At 34.8% G+C, this 20,143-nt stretch overlaps 1 protein-coding gene across 15 annotated transcripts in view; it reads right to left on the reverse strand.

The window, feature by feature from the left end:
- The window catches only part of NFIB (nuclear factor I B), a 450,728-nt gene that overhangs the window by 16,436 nt on the left and 414,149 nt on the right, over positions 1-20,143 (reverse strand). For 7 of the 15 annotated variants that reach the window (XM_060300938.1, XM_060300944.2, XM_060300936.1 and 4 more), the window contains 3 exons: positions 16,954-17,119; positions 13,804-13,886; positions 3,697-3,785 (listed from right to left, as the gene is read on the reverse strand). The exons of 1 other annotated variant lie outside the window; for it this stretch is intronic. In XM_060300938.1, coding sequence (XP_060156921.1) covers positions 3,697-3,785; positions 13,804-13,886; positions 16,954-17,119 — 338 coding nt within the window. The remainder of the gene's footprint in view (positions 1-3,696; positions 3,786-13,803; positions 13,887-16,953; positions 17,120-20,143) is intronic. 7 more of the 15 variants (XM_060300947.1, XM_060300951.1, XM_060300949.1 and 4 more) reach the window with 4 other exon arrangements.

Genomic DNA, 20,143 nt, shown 5'->3' on the forward strand with positions numbered 1-20,143 from the left:
ATGGCATCAGCAGAAACACAAAAATCCCTCCAATTATTTCAGTAAAATCTTCATTTATTCATTATTTCAGAGGCTGAGCAAATGGTTTGTGTAAACATATCCTTCAGTAACACACACATGTTTATTTTAGCCATCTGAAGGCTGCTGCTATGTTTATAGAAGCCATCAGACACATACAGCCACTCACTTGTGGCTTTGCCTTTTCTTGAAAGGGGTGAAGAGGGAGAAGAGGGAATGAAACAATAAATCCAGTTTCTCTTTTGCATAAAGCACTACCTCCAACGTTTTTAAATAACTTCTGTTTATGTTATTCTTGGATTGTCCTTTGGCTTTCTTGTTCATTCAATTATATTGCTCTTTCATATTTGCTAGTACAAGCTATGTTCTGGCTATAGTTTCAAGAAAGAAAGCCAGTTAGGGAGTTAACTGCTGTATTTGTTTATACCCACGTAACTCACATATGTAGCAGTGTAATTTGTCCACATCAGAGGACAAAGCACAGACACAACAGTACCCTTATGAACAACATAAGCAACTCATCATCACCTATTACCCGGCTAAGAGCTGAGCCCCTCCAGCCTCAAGCAGAAGTAAGCCCTCCACCAAGGGATTTCACTCTGGGTTGACTGCAGTACGTGACCTTTGGGTTAGAAAAAAATTCACATTTTCAAGACGCAAGCAACACACACACACACACACACACACACACACAAATGGCTCACAAAATTCTAAGGTCAAAACAACAGAACACCTTCAGGGTTGCAACTTAATAAGTCTGTGAAAACTTTCCAACGGAGTCAGCTTTGGTTCCGAAGAGAATGTTTATACATTGGGGGTGGGGGGCGCGTGGAGAGGGAGGAGGGTGGAGGAAGTCTTCCAGTTTTGATTATACTCACTCAGCTCCCTCAGCACTGCCATTTTCAGCCCTGAAGAAGGAGCTGCTTTGACATGGAAACACCTCCACAGAAGGATGGGCACGTGGCAGAAAAGGGGGCGACCATGGACAAGTGATTATACGAAGAAGGTAACGGTAGCAAACAACAATCAAAACAAAGCAAAACCAAAACACCTTCTTTGCTTTGTCCTTTGCTACCACAAAGTCTCCGGGGATTGCCTTTTGTTCAAAACAAAAAGCAACAACCACAACCAAAATAACGTGATATTTTCTTTATTCCATTAGGACAAAGGCAAATGATTTAATTCTCTGGTTGGATAGACAGACATTTCTCATGTATTTTTAATTTATTCAGATCATTCTAAAGTTGCAGCAGTGCCCTGAAGATTTTAGATGTCTGTTATCTGCCTTAAAAGTAGTAGTGTTACAGACATTTGTGATTTCTTTTTTCAATATCTTTTCTAGGAAAAAAAAAACTACTGAGTTTCCTAAATAACTATAAGACACACACTATAAACCATGAATAAATTACGAATATGTTATGCCACAGACATGACCTATTTTATGATCAAATATGGACTCCACGTGTGCCCATTTTTGATAAGTATAGCAAAGCAAAGCAAATTCCTGTCGCATCTGAGCACGTTTACTCTGAACTGTATGATACTTGGATTTTAAGAACGGTGAGGGTCTGTATCAAGTCACAGTGTGTCTGGGACTGCCCACCACAGAGATTCAATAAATACCTGTTGAATGTATGAACGTGATTCCTGCCGTTATCAATTATGTGCCCTCTGAATCATGATAAAAAGGGAAGAAACAAACCAAAAGCTACCTTCGTCAAGCTTTTTGAAGCACTAAGGCCATTCTACATATCATGATCTGCTAATCCAAAAAAATTATTTTTGAGAGAGAAAATAAAAGAAATCTTAAGTACATGAATTCCAATTTTTTTTTCTGATTATGACCTGAAACTGATGACCACACCACTTTTTCACCAAGAAGATGATTTGTAAGATGAACAATGCTCTCCTAAGAACTGAGTTTAGTCGTCATATTAATTCACTCCAATACCTGTGTTCTGTGGTGATTCACTGTCCACTCACCTTTTCCTTTTGGGGATAACAATGTTTGAGTTGAAACATCACTGCAAACTAGGTACAGTTATAGTTTAAGTCTTCAATAATTTATATCCTTATTTCGCTTTAATGTACTTTAGCGATACTACCCAATTTTAGATAAGTAAATGTCAATCAGTAATCCACAGATTGGGAAGTTCACACAGCTATAGCTACATTTAAAAACACAAGTTCTTTCCATCTGACTTGCAATTTTTTCTAAATATGTTAAGGCTTGTATGTAGAAATGGGCCATTTAGCCAACCAACAGAGCATGGAATATAAGGATAAATAAAATTAGATCCAAACATTGTGTTATCAAGTTGAATCAAATTAAATTTTAAAATACTTACTAATAAAGACTATTTAAATAAATAGTTTATCTTCTTTCACTGAGTTTATCTTCTTTTTTGTAAGTATATATTGTATTTTTTCCAAATGGAGGAATAATATAAGCTTCGTGGAAAAAAATCAAAATAGGTAAAAATGTACACATTTTAAAGAGGATGTTATACTAATCTTTAAAAAGAGGAAAAGTCATATGGTATTCATTTCAGGTAGTGAATTAATAAAAAGTCAACAGGCTTTTAAAACAGAATCCAACTAATTTTCTTAATTTTTACCTGAGAAAAAAGTGGCATTTCATTAATTTCATTCTTTGAAACTTTACTCTTCAGCAGTTTCTATGAAGCATATGGAGATGCGCAGCACGTTTACAACTGATACCCAAGTATGTACTTTTAACACAGGGATGCTTAGTAAAGAGAGGATGACAGTCATAACACAGTTGGAAAATTATGTTGGCTCTACTTTTGTTGAACTCCTTATGGGATTACCTCACTCTCTTCTGTAAATTTTTATCTCATTACATAAGATTATACCATGAATTTTAATCATTTAATTTGTCAATTTGACACAATTTATTCTTTATTGAAATAATTCATAAGAAGCTGAATTAGCACTACTTACTTTCTAAAACCAGTACATGAGACAATATCAAAACTAGTTTCGAAAATGAAGTTTTAGAATGATTTTCTCAGCCAACCAAATAAAGTCAGCTCTCAGTGATTCACATCAATGTGTAAAAAGAAGTTAAAACTTTACTTAAACAAAATTCCTTCTCTAGCTATTGATTCCAACAATCCCCCCACTCCAAAATTCATGAGTGTTGCTAATAACAGTTAAATTGACTGATTTGAAATTTTTCTTTTAGTTAGCTTTTTCCCTCTGAGAGGGGAGTAAATGAATAGTAAAATGGCTTAAAGTTAACAGTAAAGAAAAAGAACTGAAATGAGAAGAATCTATAATGTGAAAACCCCATGCTTTTTCCTCAGACAGCTGAAAAAAAATCTTCCCTAAAACTGTGATTTCATTTTTCAGTTCCTAAAATCTAAGTGTCAAATCCCCTCCTCCCCACCTCCCCCCAGTATTATAAATCGTTTACAACATTTGACAGCACTTAGGAATTCCAGTCACCAATTAGCATATGCTCTAATCTCCAATTAATTTGAAGTTGCATCTAAATGAGAAATAAAGGAAGAGGGTAGGGAGAGAAGGATGATATAGCCAAAACAACTAAAATTTTAACATATATATACTTTCTGTAAAGCTAGTTAGAAACACACACTATAGCTCATGTAATTTTAGGTGTAAGTGTAGGGTTGGAAATAATTAAAATGTTACCTTTGCCAAGTAATTCCCAATGTATCCTCACTGGTACTGGGGTATAAATGCCTGCCGTTTTGATTCATGGTCCAGTCACAAATCCTCAGCTGTCAATTGAAACCTAGCAGTCAGATATGGATCGAGCAGTACTACAGTTTTTAGTATTTAAATGAACACATGCAAACTAGTACTGTACATGGCATTAACCTTACTTTCCCAAGAGGCAACTTAAAAAAAAAAAAAAGAGCAAAAGAAAACCTTACTCTGAAAAGCAAAATTCCTAGACTGTTTTTCAGAAAAAGCTATTGCAATATGCTTCTCTATTAATTAAAGCATACAAGAGAAATGAGTGCTTAGAACATAACAATTAGACATTAATTAGAGTACAAAATGTGCTGAAATAAAAGCAAACGTTAATGTTCAATAGAGAGATATATTTTAGAAAAAAAATTTTAAAAGCTTTTAAAAATATGTAACATACCAAATAATCTGCACTGAGTAAAATAATCAATAACTTTTAAGCATGCAGTTTGCAAAACACAGAAGACATGCAGTTTAGAGGAGAAGGGTCCCACCTTATGAACATCCTCCCTAACTTATGTTTAGAAGCATCAAGGGATTCAGTTTTAGATGTTTACTAATTTTGTTTTATTCAAAGTAGCTTTTTTTCTTTTCAGACAGAGTTGATAAGAGTTTCTACTTTTATTTTAAACTCGGAGTAATGGCATTGGAAATACTTTACCACATCTGAATAGAGTGAGGAATGCGCTGAATACAAGCTGAAACGAATTCTTCCCAGATCTCCAAATCATCAGCTCTGCCCTTCAGAGGTTGTTCCAGTAACCCTATCCAGCTCTGTTTGGTTAACAGCTGCCCTACAGTGCTAGCAGATTTATTGAAAAGATATATTGCTTATTTTTATCCTTAAGAAAGTAAACTTATCTGGCTTTGGGGGGAAAAAACACACTAGAAAATCATGGGTTTTAATCTGTAGAGAGCTATGCTGTAAATTAACTGAATCTTGCATTGAAAAGATGACTTATTCAAAGCAGTCCACTAAACCTTGTTTGCTGCTTTTCAGTAAGAATTTCTAGAAGATGATGATTGGAGCCAAAGTCCCTTTAAACTCATGATAAGTTATTTTAATCCTTTCTGATAACATTATGGCTAAAAAAAAAATTGGCTATTAAGAATCTTTTCCTTTTAGACTCTAGTTTCTATACACTCTAGGTAATAGTGATTCTGGAGTTTCAGAATATTTGGTTTTGCTCATTTTTCTACAGATCTATGAGGCTCCAAAAACACCACCTAAAATTCCCCAAACATGTATTTTAATTATACTGATATTTCAGGTAAAAGTAATTTTATAAATTAAAGAACTGAAAATTAATTAACCAATCAATTAATTAACTAATTAAAAAGCTGAAAAAATTCCCTTAATGTAGACAGATAGATAGGTTGAAAGATATGTAGATTTTGCTTAGAATATATGTCATAAATAAGCCATATATCAGTAAAGAAATTAAATTAGAATGAAAAATATTCTTAAAATGGACCTTAATGCTTGCATAAAGGAGAAAATTTTATGGCAAGATTTTTAAAAAGTGCTCAAAATGGAGCATCTCATCAGAAATGCAATGTGATGGGGCAATTTGAAAAATTATTTCTTCAGTAACAGTAGTCAGTTGGCTCCTTCAAAGTATATTCTTTTCAAGCAATACTATGAAAACAATCTAAAAATAGTTCAAGAAGCTTGGCTTCGTATAAAGATTACCTTAAGGACCACTCATAGATTCTGCTCTAGTCCTAGTTTTGAGTCAAGTAAACATTCTGAAGAAGAGAGGCAGAGTAGAGCAGAGCTCTAGGCAGAGCACATGTTAATTCTGCTAATAATTAATTTCAGGTTAGTTTCTATGAGCCTCTCAGGTTATATTGGAGAAATTTTCATAAAGAAAAGTTATTTTCACAAAGCCAGGTGACCTAAATATCACTCACTGATTGGCTTGTTGTCTCCCAGACAACTGGAGACACTGTTGTCTCCTTGGAAGAATGCATATGTAAATCAGTTAGTTTTTTGTTGTTCATGTTGCTAATTTTTTGTTTGTTTCTTTGTTAATCATCCCTCCAAAATGTCAAGAGGGCTGTCTTTGGCCACCCGTTGAACACTTAAAATCAACATACTTTTGGACTTTCTCTCCTAACAGTAGTCTCAAAGGGATGAAACCTGACTACAACTATTCATTTTCAACCATACTTAAGGTACATATGATCAAAATATCTTCTCCCAAACAGATAATTATGCTTAAATACAGAAAAAATGATCACTGAGTATATTTAACAATCTACATGCCAAAGAAATGGGCAGGATATCAATTAGTATTGAATTAATTTCCTTTCAGTTACTGAAAATATAAAATAAAATTTAAATTTATTTAGCTATTTAGATTGTGGACTGGCATTATCAACATTTCCAAAAGTTTCTGAGGAGAAGTACTTATACCTGCTTATATGTTATAACTTACTTAACCAGGTTACTTGACCAAGAGCCTTTGAATTAATAATTAACCTCTTGATTAAGCAAAATTTTAAAGGTGATCGTGTGGACAGGGGAAACAATAAACAATTAAAATAGAAACTGTATATTCACTGAAAATTTCCATGATACTAATTCCTAATGAAATCAATTCCTAAGAATCTTGTTTGAATAAGATAGTCCTGACTCAGCAAATTTTGAACAGATTCTCAGGTGATGAAAGGTTAAGTGTATTTAAGCTTCTTTTTGGAACATGTTAAATATTCTTGGTATTAGCATAATTCAGAATTCCTAACCAAAACGGATTTTACTTTAGACTTTAAATGTTTAAAATAATAGGTGATAATCTTATTTAAGTTTAGGGTAGTGATTCCTCAATTTCTGTCCTGTGAGAGGGTAGGTGTTATGTAATTTAGCTATCAATTCTTTTTTTAAATTAAATTTTAAATCTTTAATTTTAAGTGGTACATAAGTACATGCCTTTCATTAACATAAAAATTTTCTGCAAAGCTTCAACAACGCCCTAGTGATTTTTCCAAGTATTTTTCCTCAAAAAATAGGGAGATACTTTTTCCCCCTATAGTAATCAAGTTTAAAACACCAGGGGCAAAGTAGTTTAGAAATTTAGTTTGTTAAAGTTGTGTTTGTAGCAACTCGTACATTTGTAACAATACAGACTCTTTGACAGATCTGATCATATGCACATCCTCACAGAAATGCACACATATAAATAATTTTAATTCTTTAATTTATATGCATCCACAAACATGACATAAGATTGTCTAGAAAATTAAGGTAAATTTTATATTAAAACAATTATGCCCAGATTTCCAAAAGCAAACAGAAGGTGAGGTAAGGAAGTTTAAGATTCTCCTTCAAAAAAGCTATGAGTGAAGGGATGGGGTTGAAAAAATCCAAACTAAGAAAGAAGTGAAGGTAAAGTTTTCACTGCATATGTTCTTAAGATGATGTCCCTAAAATCTCTGGAATGAGAACCTTGTTCTTAGCCCAACTCAATGAGTTTCAGAAAAACAAGCATGGGGACCACCTAGTTCCCCTCAAAAATCTGCCCAAGGGGAAACACCTAAGATCTGGATCATTATCCTTGCCTACACGACACTCAAATATTCATGCAGGTAGAATCAACATTGCCTGTGATTTCAGAATAAGAGTTTGTTTATTCACATGACGGCCCTCCATTGTTATTAACACGGGCTTTTGTTAAATGCCTCACAATTAGCTTTGGGAACAAAAGAAAGAAGGTAAGAAAATGTTCTACTTTGCTGGACTCAGCAAACAGTACTAACAGTCCCTTATGATGACAACAGCTTTCCGTTGAACCAATAAACCATTAAACTGTAAACAGAATAATCAACACAGGTAAATTTATCTTTTTGTTTTTCTTTTTTTTAAGCTTACAGGGACCCTCAAGGGAATATCTTGAAAGGTGTGTTTTATGTTCTTCTAGGTTTCTTCATTTCTCCAGATAGCCCCCAAAGAAACAGATTTTTTGGGGGTGGGGGTGCTTTTGGGGGTGGGGTGATTAAAACGATTAATCCTTCAGGATTCATATTTTCCTCTTAACTCTTAGATTAGTTGATTTTTATTTTATTAATCACCTACCAGAGAGCAAATAAAATGGCCTCTGAATGAAAAGGATGTAGCTTTACTGAACAAACAAAATGGTCAAGATAAAATTGGGATACAGGTGGAGCATGTAAACATATAAAAATGAAAAAGATATTCAAGGTCATCCTGGTACCTTAAAGTTACATCTAATATCAATTTCTGAAAACCGTGCTTCTTGATATTTAATAAACACGGTAGGATTAAGTTAAATGGGTATGCATAGTTCATGAACTAAATAAACACTACTGACCATAAATCATAAGAACTAGAAAATGAAAAGTTTTTTTTTTTAATTTTTAAATGGAGGCTACTTTCATCTGTAAAATTTAAGATTTCAGGGGAACTTGGAGATCATGTAGTTCAACCTCTTCATTTTCCTTTCCAAGATAAGAACAGGACAGAAAGGTTTAAAGGCCTGTCCAAGGTTAGACATGTCCTGTCATGTCACTAAAACCACACCTTCTGACTCCTAATCCCTGTTTGTCTGCCACGACACAAGTTTGCCTGTCATTATTCTTTTCCTACCCTACTTTTCATGTGCAGCTCAAGAATATTTAAGGCTAAAATGTCTATAATTATAACTCTTCATAATTTCCTTTATTTCCCTGATTCTGCTTAGACCTTCTGAAGTTAAAAATTTCAGAAAAGAAAATCGTCTCCCTTGTGATTGCATTGACTGAAATTTAAGGTTAGAGCAAACGATTTTATTTTTATGTTCTCTAGAATAATTTATCTGGATATTAGCCTTTGATACCCAATAAAAGTAAGTGAATGAATGAATGATAAAAGACAGACTTTGGAAGGTTTTTTATTTTTTTTTTTTTTATTTTAAGAACTAGCCAAAAAGCTAAACATTTGCATAGCCATTATTTTGAGTGAAACTTCCTTTAAATGTGTTTCCTTTCCAGCTAGCATATGTGAAAGGTGACCTCTTATCCATTTACATACCTACCCAGAAGTCATGTGATAGGGTTTTACGTCAAGCTGTCAATTATGATAACAGACACAATAAGAACAGCCCAAGTGTTGATAGCCTGCTTCCTGACTTTATTGAAAAGTTTGTTGATAGTCTACTTGTGGCCTTTCAATTGCTTGCCTTTAATAAAAGACTACCTTGCCAGTGGTTTTAACGTACCTAGCTTTGGCTTTGCCATTTGTCAGGACAAATATTATAAAGGGATTTCAATGAATATCTTAGATAAACAAACATAAAATCGTACAGAGGCAACGTCTTAAAAAGGCCATTGGGTGTAACAGAAATTTTTAGTGTCATGAAAAGTCCTTTCAAATTCTAGTTTCAAATTTTTATCAAGAAAAGTGTTGAAATATTTTCATAGAAAGTAGCCCAGTGACTGAAATTGAAATAAGAGCATCATACAATCATGCAAGAGATGTAACATGCGGAAGCCCGGGCACCAGTAAAATCCATGCAACTGTGAGAAGTAATGCAAGGACTTGAGTCGATCAGCCCACTGATTCATTAGCTCTAATGATAAGTAGCATATATAGTCAGGAGATTATAATTTTGAGGTTATGAAAACAAGCCTTGTATTTTATAAACTAGAGCTGGCTTGACTTTGTTGTCTCAGGGAAGGCAAAAGTGACCTCCCATTTGCTCCATCTCAAATCTCAAATCCATATCAAAGGTTAATATGTACCTTAGCCCAACTCAATGAGTTTCAGAAAAACAAGCATGGGGACCATCTAGTTTCCCTCAAAAATCTGCCCAAGGGGCAACACCTAAGATCTGGATCATTATCCTTGCCTACACGACACTCAAAGAGTAATAGTATTTGAATAGTAATTGATATGAATAGTAATCGAATTACTTCGAATACTAATCTTTTATTTCCAAACAAGAAGCTTCTTAGCTACAAACTTTTTTTCCAACTTGCAATAAGGGCTTTGTAAATATGTTGTACTGATGTATAACAGTAAGGATTTATACTTTTATTATGGCCTTACACTCTAGTATAACGGTGATCAAATTAACTAGACCTTTTTATATTACCAAACTTTCTATGACTACAAAGAAAGAAGGCCTGCAATTTAGCAAGTTCATTATGAGGCTGATCAATATGAAATTGGTGCTAATTCAAGTAAGCTGTCTCATATTTGCCATTTATACTAAAATTGTTAGACTGGATTATACAAAAATTTCTGTATTTTCTAAGCAATACCCACTACTCTGCTATATAATTCCCATATTCTTGGGGAGATGAAATTTAGGAAGTGTGGTTTCTTCACTGCCTATCATAATGAATGTGCACAGTGTGTTCAGGAAGTATAAGGAGGAAAGGAAACACCGCATTTTACTAAACTTCTGTGAAGTTAAGCCAGAGAGGAGGTCCTTGACACTTCTGAAAAAGTTCCAAATCATAAAAAGACATTTCTCAGCAGAGACTAAAGAGTTCGGTTTGCCAAAAACCCACAAGTTCTTCAAGCCACCACACCATCGTCCAACAGAAAAGTTAAAGAATGAAGTTCCAATTGAAGTTCTGATTTTAAGATTTCCCCCATGCCAATAGTGAATGCATTAAATAAGCCAATCATCTCAAAGACAGTCTAGTTCCAGACCTTGAAAAACACTCAAGATTGAGTTAAGAGATAAAGGGAAACTTTAAAGTTCTGATCAGCTGGCATGAGCTGATTATTATGACTAATTAGAGGACTGTTTTTAATGGAAAATAATCAATTGTTTTAAAGAAATCTTTTTTGACATATTCTTCAAGATTATGTGATTTTATTTTTCAGATTCAAATGAGATATCACATTAAGAATGGTAGTGGAATTCCTGTGTCAGAAAAACTATATTTCAAGGCAGTTAGCAACCAGTAATGATCAGTAATAACCATTATAAAAAGGAGCACAGTGATGTATAATTACTAATAACAACTGCATGTATTCCAAGTTAATGGTTATAAAAGCTTATGCTTTTAGTATTCAGATTTGCCAAAATGAATGTATTACTCTTACCAGTGGAGTACAGGGTTAATTTTAATATTTCCCATCTTAATTTAAGAAGTCAGTGTCCTTGTGTGTTAGGAATAATTATATTGAAAGCTCTGCTTTAGTGTCATTGTGTGGAAGGATTATTTATAAGACAGTCAAAATTATTCAACAATTTTAAATTTATTGTTATCTCTAATTTATGTAGGCTATATTAAAGTTCTTTTCTAAGAAAAAAATAGCACTCAACAATGCACATCAATACTTTTCATAACCTAAAAGGATAAATCTTTATAAAGCAGTCGCCAATAAACTGAAGAATGTACCTGGTGACAATATTTATTCTTAAGGGGTCATGTATATTAAAAGCTAAGGGGAATGTTTAAAAGAACTCTCTCAGACTAAAACCATTGCCTTTCTAATTTTGAATTTCTCCCAGCTAATATAAAATGATTGATTACCTTTATTTCATGTACCCCTTGATTTTTCTTTCCATTCATCACTGAGTACTTTAAACCAAATGCATTTAAAACCTGCTGCTAGAAGAGTGGTCTCTTTTAAATCTTTGGAAAGTAATGAAAGGACACAGTAAATCAATCTCATTTCTGCTGTACGAAAGAATAACCTTTACTCTACTGAAGTCATTTCAACTGTTCCTGTCCCTCTGTTCCTGGACAGTAAACATAAAACTTCATCTCTAGGATTCTGTTAAAATTTGAAAGGATTAAAGTAATTGAAAGCTTTTAACTAGAGCCTTAGTTTAGTAATCTACGTGTATAGTATGATACGCATATACACTCATTTTCTGCATGCCTCAAATTGTAGCTTATTATGAATTGGCATATAGGGCTTCTTCAATTCAAAAAGTAGCACTAATTCTTTCACTATACAGAGGACAAATTATCTGTCTGTATGGCACTTAAAACTGAACATTATATTTTTCATTATGAAGCTTATATAATTTTTCTTTCAAAGATCAATACACATTATATATTCCATAAGTGTACACCATATTTGACCCATCTAATCATATTTATATTGTAAGAGGTCTTCACTTGACATTGTCTACTTAAATAACAAGTGGCAGCCTTTGATGAAAAAAGTTTGTAGTTCTAGAACTCATATATATATATATATATATATATATTCTTTTTTTTTTTTCAATTAAAATGTGCTCAGAACTCTATCTACGTTAAGACTAGTATTTTCCTGATGCTTGTTAAGTTTTCTTGATTTATCCTTGGACATGTGAAAGAAGAAATAACTTTTAGATAATCAATTTTTGTGATCATAATTACATGAGGCTCTAATGACAGTCATAAGTTATAAATTAAAAACTTAAAGCTGCCTTAGGTTAGGACAGGAGGATGGGAAGATTGCTTCTAAATACATGAAAGTGGTTATAATATTCTAAATGTGTTTGGGCTAAAGGTTTAAATAACAGAGGCACGATTCTATGAATTAAATGTTAACTGAAAACTAGAGACATGTCATTAAGAATGCAAGTCTCATGACAAGAATATTTCTGAAAATATGCGAAATGAGTTGTAAGAGAATAAGTTTCTAAACCTATGAATCCTGCATATGTTTCTAAAAAACACAAGGAACATATACATTTGTCAAATAGAACCATATTACAGTAATTATAGCATATTTCATATTATAGCAATTTTAGAGGTGAAAAAAGCAACATTTCAGAAAATTATGTTGAAAAGCCAATGGCTGGCAAAACCACTAATTATTATTTGGTATTTTCATAACTGTGTACAGATGTTTTCAGTTAGCTCTCACTCTTTTGTTTTGTTTTGTTTTGCTTTTTTTTAAACCTGGCAAAACATCAAGTATCTTGAATAAGCTATCATCTTTACGATTTTCTCTGAACTCTGCATGTGGTGACCTTTAATATAAGCAGTCTGCCACCTTGGCCTGCAACTGGGCAGGACTTGAAAGTTCCACATGAGGCACAGATAGGCATGATAAGCATAAACTAGGTGGACAAGTCTAGAACAAAAGAAGCTGGCATGAGTACCTGCGCAGGCTCGCTACATCTGTAAAAACTCAGTTGCACATACAACTTATATTATAAATGAAGAGCAAGCTCATTAATACCAGCTCTTTCTGATTCATTATAGATATTTTCCCCATGCAATATTTTGCACACTGTTAATTTCAAACTGCTCTGCTATCAAAACTTGAGAGCAGCAAACATATGCGTCATAAAATATATTTAAATTTGGAAGCGTTTAGAATGATTTCTGTCATCCCGTAACTAGAATCGTGGGATTTCTGTATTTGTATGGTCCACGCTTTTGACTATGGCTAATTTGTTTATAAGCTACCATTAATCCTGGCTGTATATTTTCACAGTTTGGGTAAACACTTCATTTGCATTAAATTTACAGCATTAATGAGATGTGAAATTTAAAATGCTACTTGAAACATAAATGAGGTTAGAAAGCAGAACCAAAAAAAAGTGTTTTATCACATCCGAAATCAGTAAACCGATTTAAACCTATTAAAATAGGAAGGATGCGTCGCCTGAGATTTTAGCTTCAAAACTCATCTTCTTGGACTAAAATACCAAAATGAGGAGTAAAACATCTGGAAAATATGAAAGAGCTCAAAAAAAAACACAAATTGTGAATTGTGTAGTGCTCCTACTTTAATCGGCTTTTAAATCAATTGACAATTTTTGTCTTTGGAAGGTATAGGCTGGTGAGCTCTCAATAGCCAGTAAAACAGAAAAATACTCTGGCTGAAACACTGTTTATTCATGGATGTTATGAAATATGCTACAGAGAAGGAAAAGGTCTTGAGCCAATTTGAGACACCCTGTTTAGAGAGGCGAGAAACAATGGATAAATGAGAAGATATTTTGGAAAATGAAATGATCAATTTCTTTCTCAGAAGCCCCGTGAGCCCCGTTCTGAGTCAAGATCTGAGAGGCAGCATGGAGAAAAAGCACCAATGCAAAAGCGTGGCTACACCATCACACCTGGGTGAAACTTGCCCACCTGTTGCTGATGTAGGAAGGATGGGTCTCTTGGGCTTAGTCCCACATATCGATTGGCTTGAGATGTGCCTGAGGCTGTGTAGGCTGATTAAGGAAGAACAAAAACAAAGATAAAAATTGCGAACTATCAAATGAACACCCTGTCCACGCCAAAGAAACCCAGAGAAGTGGGACTTGCAACCAAAAAAAAAAAAAAACCAAAAACAAAACACAATGTCTTTCTCTCCTCTTTCGTGTGAGTGAATACCACTGATATAAATGACAGTTGACCTCGAGTTGACTGGTTTATCCCCCTCCCAAAAAATCTATCCAGTAACCATATCCCATCCTTTGGTGTGGGCATCTCACACATGCTCTGGTTACAGTCTTGCAGGAGTACCAAGGACTGGCTAAATAGAAGGGTCCCTTTCCTAGATGTACCTTTTACAAGATCCTGGTTGTCTAATAATGGGATAATCAATGATGGTCTGTGATTCTAAATGTAAAAGCAGACTGTAAGTCTGTCAGGAAAAAGTGAAAGGTTTAAATGATGGGATTTAAGCAGATGTGCTTGAATGATATAGGATGAAAAATGTCTTACTGAAAAGTCTTACTAAAAAGAATATCTAACATTATTAACATAAAGGAGAAGGCTATTTTATTATATCATATAGAGTGAATTAGCTCAGTATTTTATTTAATGTGAAAATGCCCTTAAGTTTGATAGAAATGTTTCTGAAAAAAAATCATTTCTTTTCCAGAAGCACAAAAAGTCAATTTTTTTGTGATTGGTCCAGAGAGGGAGTTGACATATGGTGAATACTCCTTAAATTATTACGGTCTCACCTTGCAAGTACTTTTTGTACAGGTACTTTTTGGTGCAGAGTGAATTTTTCAAAGAAAACATCTCCCTAGTCCTAAAGATGTTTGTTCTTTTTCACAAAGGAAAGGACTAATGTATCTTCCCAGCGCTAAGCAATCCCATTGTTCCATGTCAGAATAAACAGAAAAAGTAAATTTTCATCACTTATGTTACATCTATAGGTCTGAAGAAAGCTATAATATTTGGTTTAAAACCATCAGATTAATGAGGAATCCAGACGTTAATTCTTAAAAGGCGTTTTTAAAACGAATACATTAATTCTGCCATGTTCATTTGGCCCATTGAGGCTTTTTTAGGTCAACTTTTTAAAACAGTGAAGATGCTCACAATTCACCTTTTAGTTATTCCTGAATGAAGGGCTCACTCAAGAGCAGCCCTAAGCAGCCAGTGTCCCCTATTCAATCTCCAGACCTCTGGAAGTCAACACACACCATTGAAGAAGAGCCTCACCCTTAAGAGAGTGGGCACCAAGTCTGTGCTATTCTTTCTTTTCAACCACGAGAAAGAGGTTTCCTTGGCCTCTGTGTTTTCCTTAATTTTTCTGATTTATGAATTCAATGGCTAATTTCTCATCAGTGGCGCCTGGGGAGGGGCAGCGACAACTTTGTTTCTAGGAAAGAAAAACGACTCACTATATCGCTTTTGTGCAGGAGTGGAAAATGGACTGATGCAGCCATCTTTATACAACCAAAACATTCCTTTGAATATTTTATGATTTTATAAGTCAAATAAGATCTCTTTTTGATCAACCTGTATGTGAGTATAAGAACAATTCATTAACAAACAGGCTGACAGTACTCCCATAGGTGAGCTGTGATCGTTTCGGTCTGATCTTCCCTTGAATGTAATCTATTAATGTCAGTATAAGAGTAGGTACCAGAAGTTTCTGCAACTTTCAACTACTTAAAAAGCTTTGCTTTTTATTTGCTTTTATTTAAAGTGTTGACTTTGTTTGCTCAAAGATGCCCAAGGCATCCACTTTTAAAATTTGGATGTAGCATTTTAGTGACTGTAATGTACATAGCTAACCTGTAGCACAAAGGATTCTTTTTCTTCCTTGACTGGGTCTCATCCATCTGTGCATTCAGGGAAGTGTTCACTAGTGTAGGACCCTCTATCAACAAACCAGTTACTGAGAATTAATGATTACTGATGGGAATTACAAGCTTGTGTGGTTTTATTATTTGATGGGGCCTCATGAACTTTGAGAAAGAAATGCCGAGTTCACTGTACACTCCAAGTATTATCCGTTTTTCTTGTAGGGTTCCTTCCTAGTCTTTCAGAGGCCACAAAAAAAGAGCACTTTCCAATGGCCAAGAAAGAAAGAACCAGTGGTACTTCTAAATCTCTGTAATTTCACACAGGAATTTCCAGAGCATAGGGATTTTCTTGTTCTAAAAATGAAAATAGAAGCTCTGGATTTAACGTATAAGTATAATTGACGAGAAGCACGCTAATGCCTCCCGACTGGAATTTTATCATTCCACTTTACCAACCTGTGCACACCAGCTCCAGTTCTAAAAAGCTGGCAGTTTGGATGAAGCCAATTGAAAAACTGGGTAATAACTCCTGTGTACTTATGAGTACTCTATACAAAGAAGCGAAGGAATCATTTGGGTTATTGGTATGTGCGATGTAAATTCACTGGCTAAATCTCTGACATTTAAAATGTTATGGCCACGCTAAAAATCCTAATACCTGATGCACCATAATAGGCTAAATAATCAAAAAAATTTTTTTAAAAGTTGCAGACAATGAAAGTGCAGGTAGCTTACATGTGCCTAATACTCAGCTCTGAAGTGTTTTCTCCACCCAACATTGTGTGACTGTTCCTCACAATGACATAACCTGCAGTGATGTAAACATGCAATTATCTTACAGAGGTACTGGTTCAGCCTGCCTTGTGAAGGGGCTTAATTTCTATAGGAACGCTCCAATAACTAACAATTACCTAATCTCTCTTCGGGTGATATAAAAACCTTGTACACTGTTATGTTATTCAGTGCATTTTCAATGTATACCTTGAACAAGCAGGCATGACTTATTATTTATGTTATAGCTATTTACTCAAACAAATAAGCTTCTCCCTTTTCAAATAGGATGCACTGAGTGAAATTTGATAAGAGAGAGCTTGCGAGGGCCAGGCCACATTCATGCCTGCTAGTTCCACATAAATGAGAAATCTCCATCGGGTCGGGTAGCTGGAAAAGTTGCCATGTTTTCCACCTTGGATCAGATATCCAACGGCGCCTTTGATGGACATTTCTCATTTCCTACAGAAATACTTACTGGTTGCTGTAGGTGAAGCTGCCTCACCTTCAGTGGATGTAGTGATGGGTTTAGTATCTGTCATGGTCAGGGTCACAGGTCGCACTGCACTGGGATGGGGAGAGGGTGCCAAGACAGGAGTGAAATGGCCAGGCACTTTCCCTACTACTTGACCACTGCTGTTAGGCTACAAAACAAAAACAGAATTCCGGGTGAAACACTCCAAAAGGCAGTCGTCTCGTCCAACAACTCCACTCAGCACACACAGCTGAGTGGACCCCGCGTGCTGTGTGCAACCGCCACACAAGCTCTCTCAGATCTGAGTCAGAGAGGCTCGTCAGTGGTTAGTAGTCATAAGAAGCAGCAGCATTTAAAGAAAGTCTTCAGCTTCAAAGCACTTTATATAGGTTCAGTCATCTTTACAACACCCCGAGAGCCAGGTAGAACTGATCCTTCCACTGAGTTGGACAGAAAACTCAAGTGGAGACTTCAATGCTGAGCCCGAGGCTAAAACAGAAGTCCTTACTGAGCTAGTGAGAATGAGAATCAGTGCTACCTTCTTATCTGCTCTTCATGGTCACTTTTGGCTTTCAGAACACAAAATTTACCTAAATGATGATATCACTGAGACAAGGAAGACAAGAATTTCTAGGAGACCAAAGGAGTCAAACTCAACAATTCCCATCATTTATAGTCAAGGCCCATCCTTTGGCATACAAAAATGCTAGCCCTTGCTCACACACAGGTGCACTCAGAAACACACATCAGGCAATTTTGATCTTAGAATCTCCACTCGACTTGTGACGATTTACTAATATAAGCAGGTAGAATGATATTTTAAATATTTAAAATTCCAGCGTCCACACAATGATATAAAACGCTGAACTAGGTCCAACCCTACACCTACAAATAAAAGATTTCCAACGTAAATTAAAACGTGCTGAAGTGAAGCAGAGGGCAATCAAATATACTCTGCTTTTTGAGTTACTCTTCCATTGCTGGGCATGGAGAGTGACACAAAACACTGATTGTTGACATCTGTGAGAATCAAAGAGAAAATCCGCTAGGCAGTGATAGAAAAGATATTATTATCTGAGTTTTAGCCTAGTGTCCATAGTGGGAGACAAAATTCTAAGGGAACACTGTTTGAAGAAATACTGGAATGTACTTTTCTAGACAGAGAATGGTATTTTTAATTATGCTCATGTTGGAATTCACCAGTACATAACGTACACAACAATTTGCTATGAGGGTGTTCTCCACAAATGTTTAGTCTTTATAATCTGTACCACTTTCAAAGTCAAAAAAGCAATGAAACAGAATATTTATCTAAATGCCTGCACATAAATTACAAGTAGACGTTTCTTTAAAGAAAAAGATAAACAGCTAAGAACACTTCACTATTAGAACTTAGAGACATGAAGTAAGTCTTAGTTGGGTGCCTCAGAGGCCACATTATTTATTCTATAAAGAAAATGAACTTTTGAATATCCTACATATTCATCATGAGTAAATTAAGTATTTAAGTCAGGAAAACTGACCAGATTTTTTCCCCCTACGGAGACCTAGGAGAGAGTTATATCTTAGACTAATTTTATTTAAAATATTCCATTAAATAGCATGACTGTCTCACTCTAATCGGTGTAGCAGCAATGCAATTAATCTCCAAACTGCTGTGGGGAGGACAAAGCATCTCAGTTGCTCGACTTAACAGTCAAAATCAGTGCAGCCCTGGGGGATACTGGAAAGGAACAGTTGACAACAGGTCAACAAGTCCTCATTTTTTCCCCATTTTTAGAGCTAAAAAGGTGAATATCAAGAGCCCTATTTTGAAGTGCAAATTACCTGGTTTTGAGTTGAAGTTAAACATCAAAGCAGATATAATGTTCCTGCAAAAACAACTCTGCAGTTTATAATAAAGACCCACTTTTCCTTTCAAAGGGAAAAAGCAATTTGTTTCTAAAGAAGACCATCAACTTTTGGTTGTGCGACCACTGCAAAAGACTGCTTTATATATCTCCCCCAAGAAAAAAATAGTGATCATGTTTTATCATCGGTGGTACATTCGATGGTAAAAAGCCTTTCTGTATATTGTGTTCACCAAAACAGTTTGACAGCACCTACCTGAGAGCATAGAAGAGAAAAATAACAATATTGTCAAGAAAATGCTGCCACCAAATATATTACCTTGCCCACCCTGCAAGCCTTGTCTACTGGAATTGAATCGACATAAACCAACAAACAGATGTTTCTCTCATTTAAAAAAAGTGAAAGTGACAAAGAAAGAACTCCCAAGCCAATAGAGACAACTTTCCTGAAACTCAGGGTCAGAAGAATGGAAAGGTTATTTCTTTTCAGTTTTCTGTTGGTTCAAAACAGATGAAGCTACACTATAAAGCTTGTCTTTTAAGGTTGCTAATAGATGAACTTTCATATTGTAGATATGAAAAGAGAGACATCTTATCTGAAGATGAACAGCATTAGGAAAGGATTATCCTACTTATAGTACATTGCTCCTATTATACAAAATCCTGAGAGGGAATTTTTTTTTTTAATTGAGATGAGAGTAAGATGCTTCTCAGAAGCTCGGTCTTTACCTTGAAAATATGAAGAAAAACTGAGAACAATATAGGCAGATTATCACCTAACATGCCCTCTTAACTTATAAAGAAATTGAAATATACGTAAAACAAGCACTGAATAATTAAAGAAATGCAGAACACTAAGGCCCTGATTTTAATTTGCATAATTTTTCCCCTAACAGCGCCTAATTAAGACATCAGTTAAAAAAAAAAATCCAATGGAACTCTAAGATTTTCCACACTGAATTAACGTTAAGGACTTTTAATGGATGTCTTAATTAGACTTTGTTATTCATGGAAATTCTACACAAATTAAAATCAGACCTTGTGTGCACTGTTCCCAGCTGAGTCTAGCAAAATGCTCTATGGAACTGAGACTTTTGAATCCATGCTCTGACAGCAAATTTTACTTCTAAATTGATATACCAAGATCCTACTGTTTTACTTAGTAATTATTATTACAGTCATTAAAAGTGCTACACCATTTGAACATTTTCTTCTAAAACACAAATCATTTAACTTTAAATTCAAAATTCAAGAACAGTATACTTAGTTTAGCATTACTAGTCAATGGAGCTAAAAGTACAGATAACTTAATGTTAAGTAACCCAAATAGTGCTGGACATGTT

The sequence above is a fragment of the Globicephala melas genome, chromosome 6 (assembly GCF_963455315.2).
Source record: "Globicephala melas chromosome 6, mGloMel1.2, whole genome shotgun sequence".
Lineage (NCBI taxonomy): Eukaryota > Metazoa > Chordata > Mammalia > Artiodactyla > Delphinidae > Globicephala > Globicephala melas.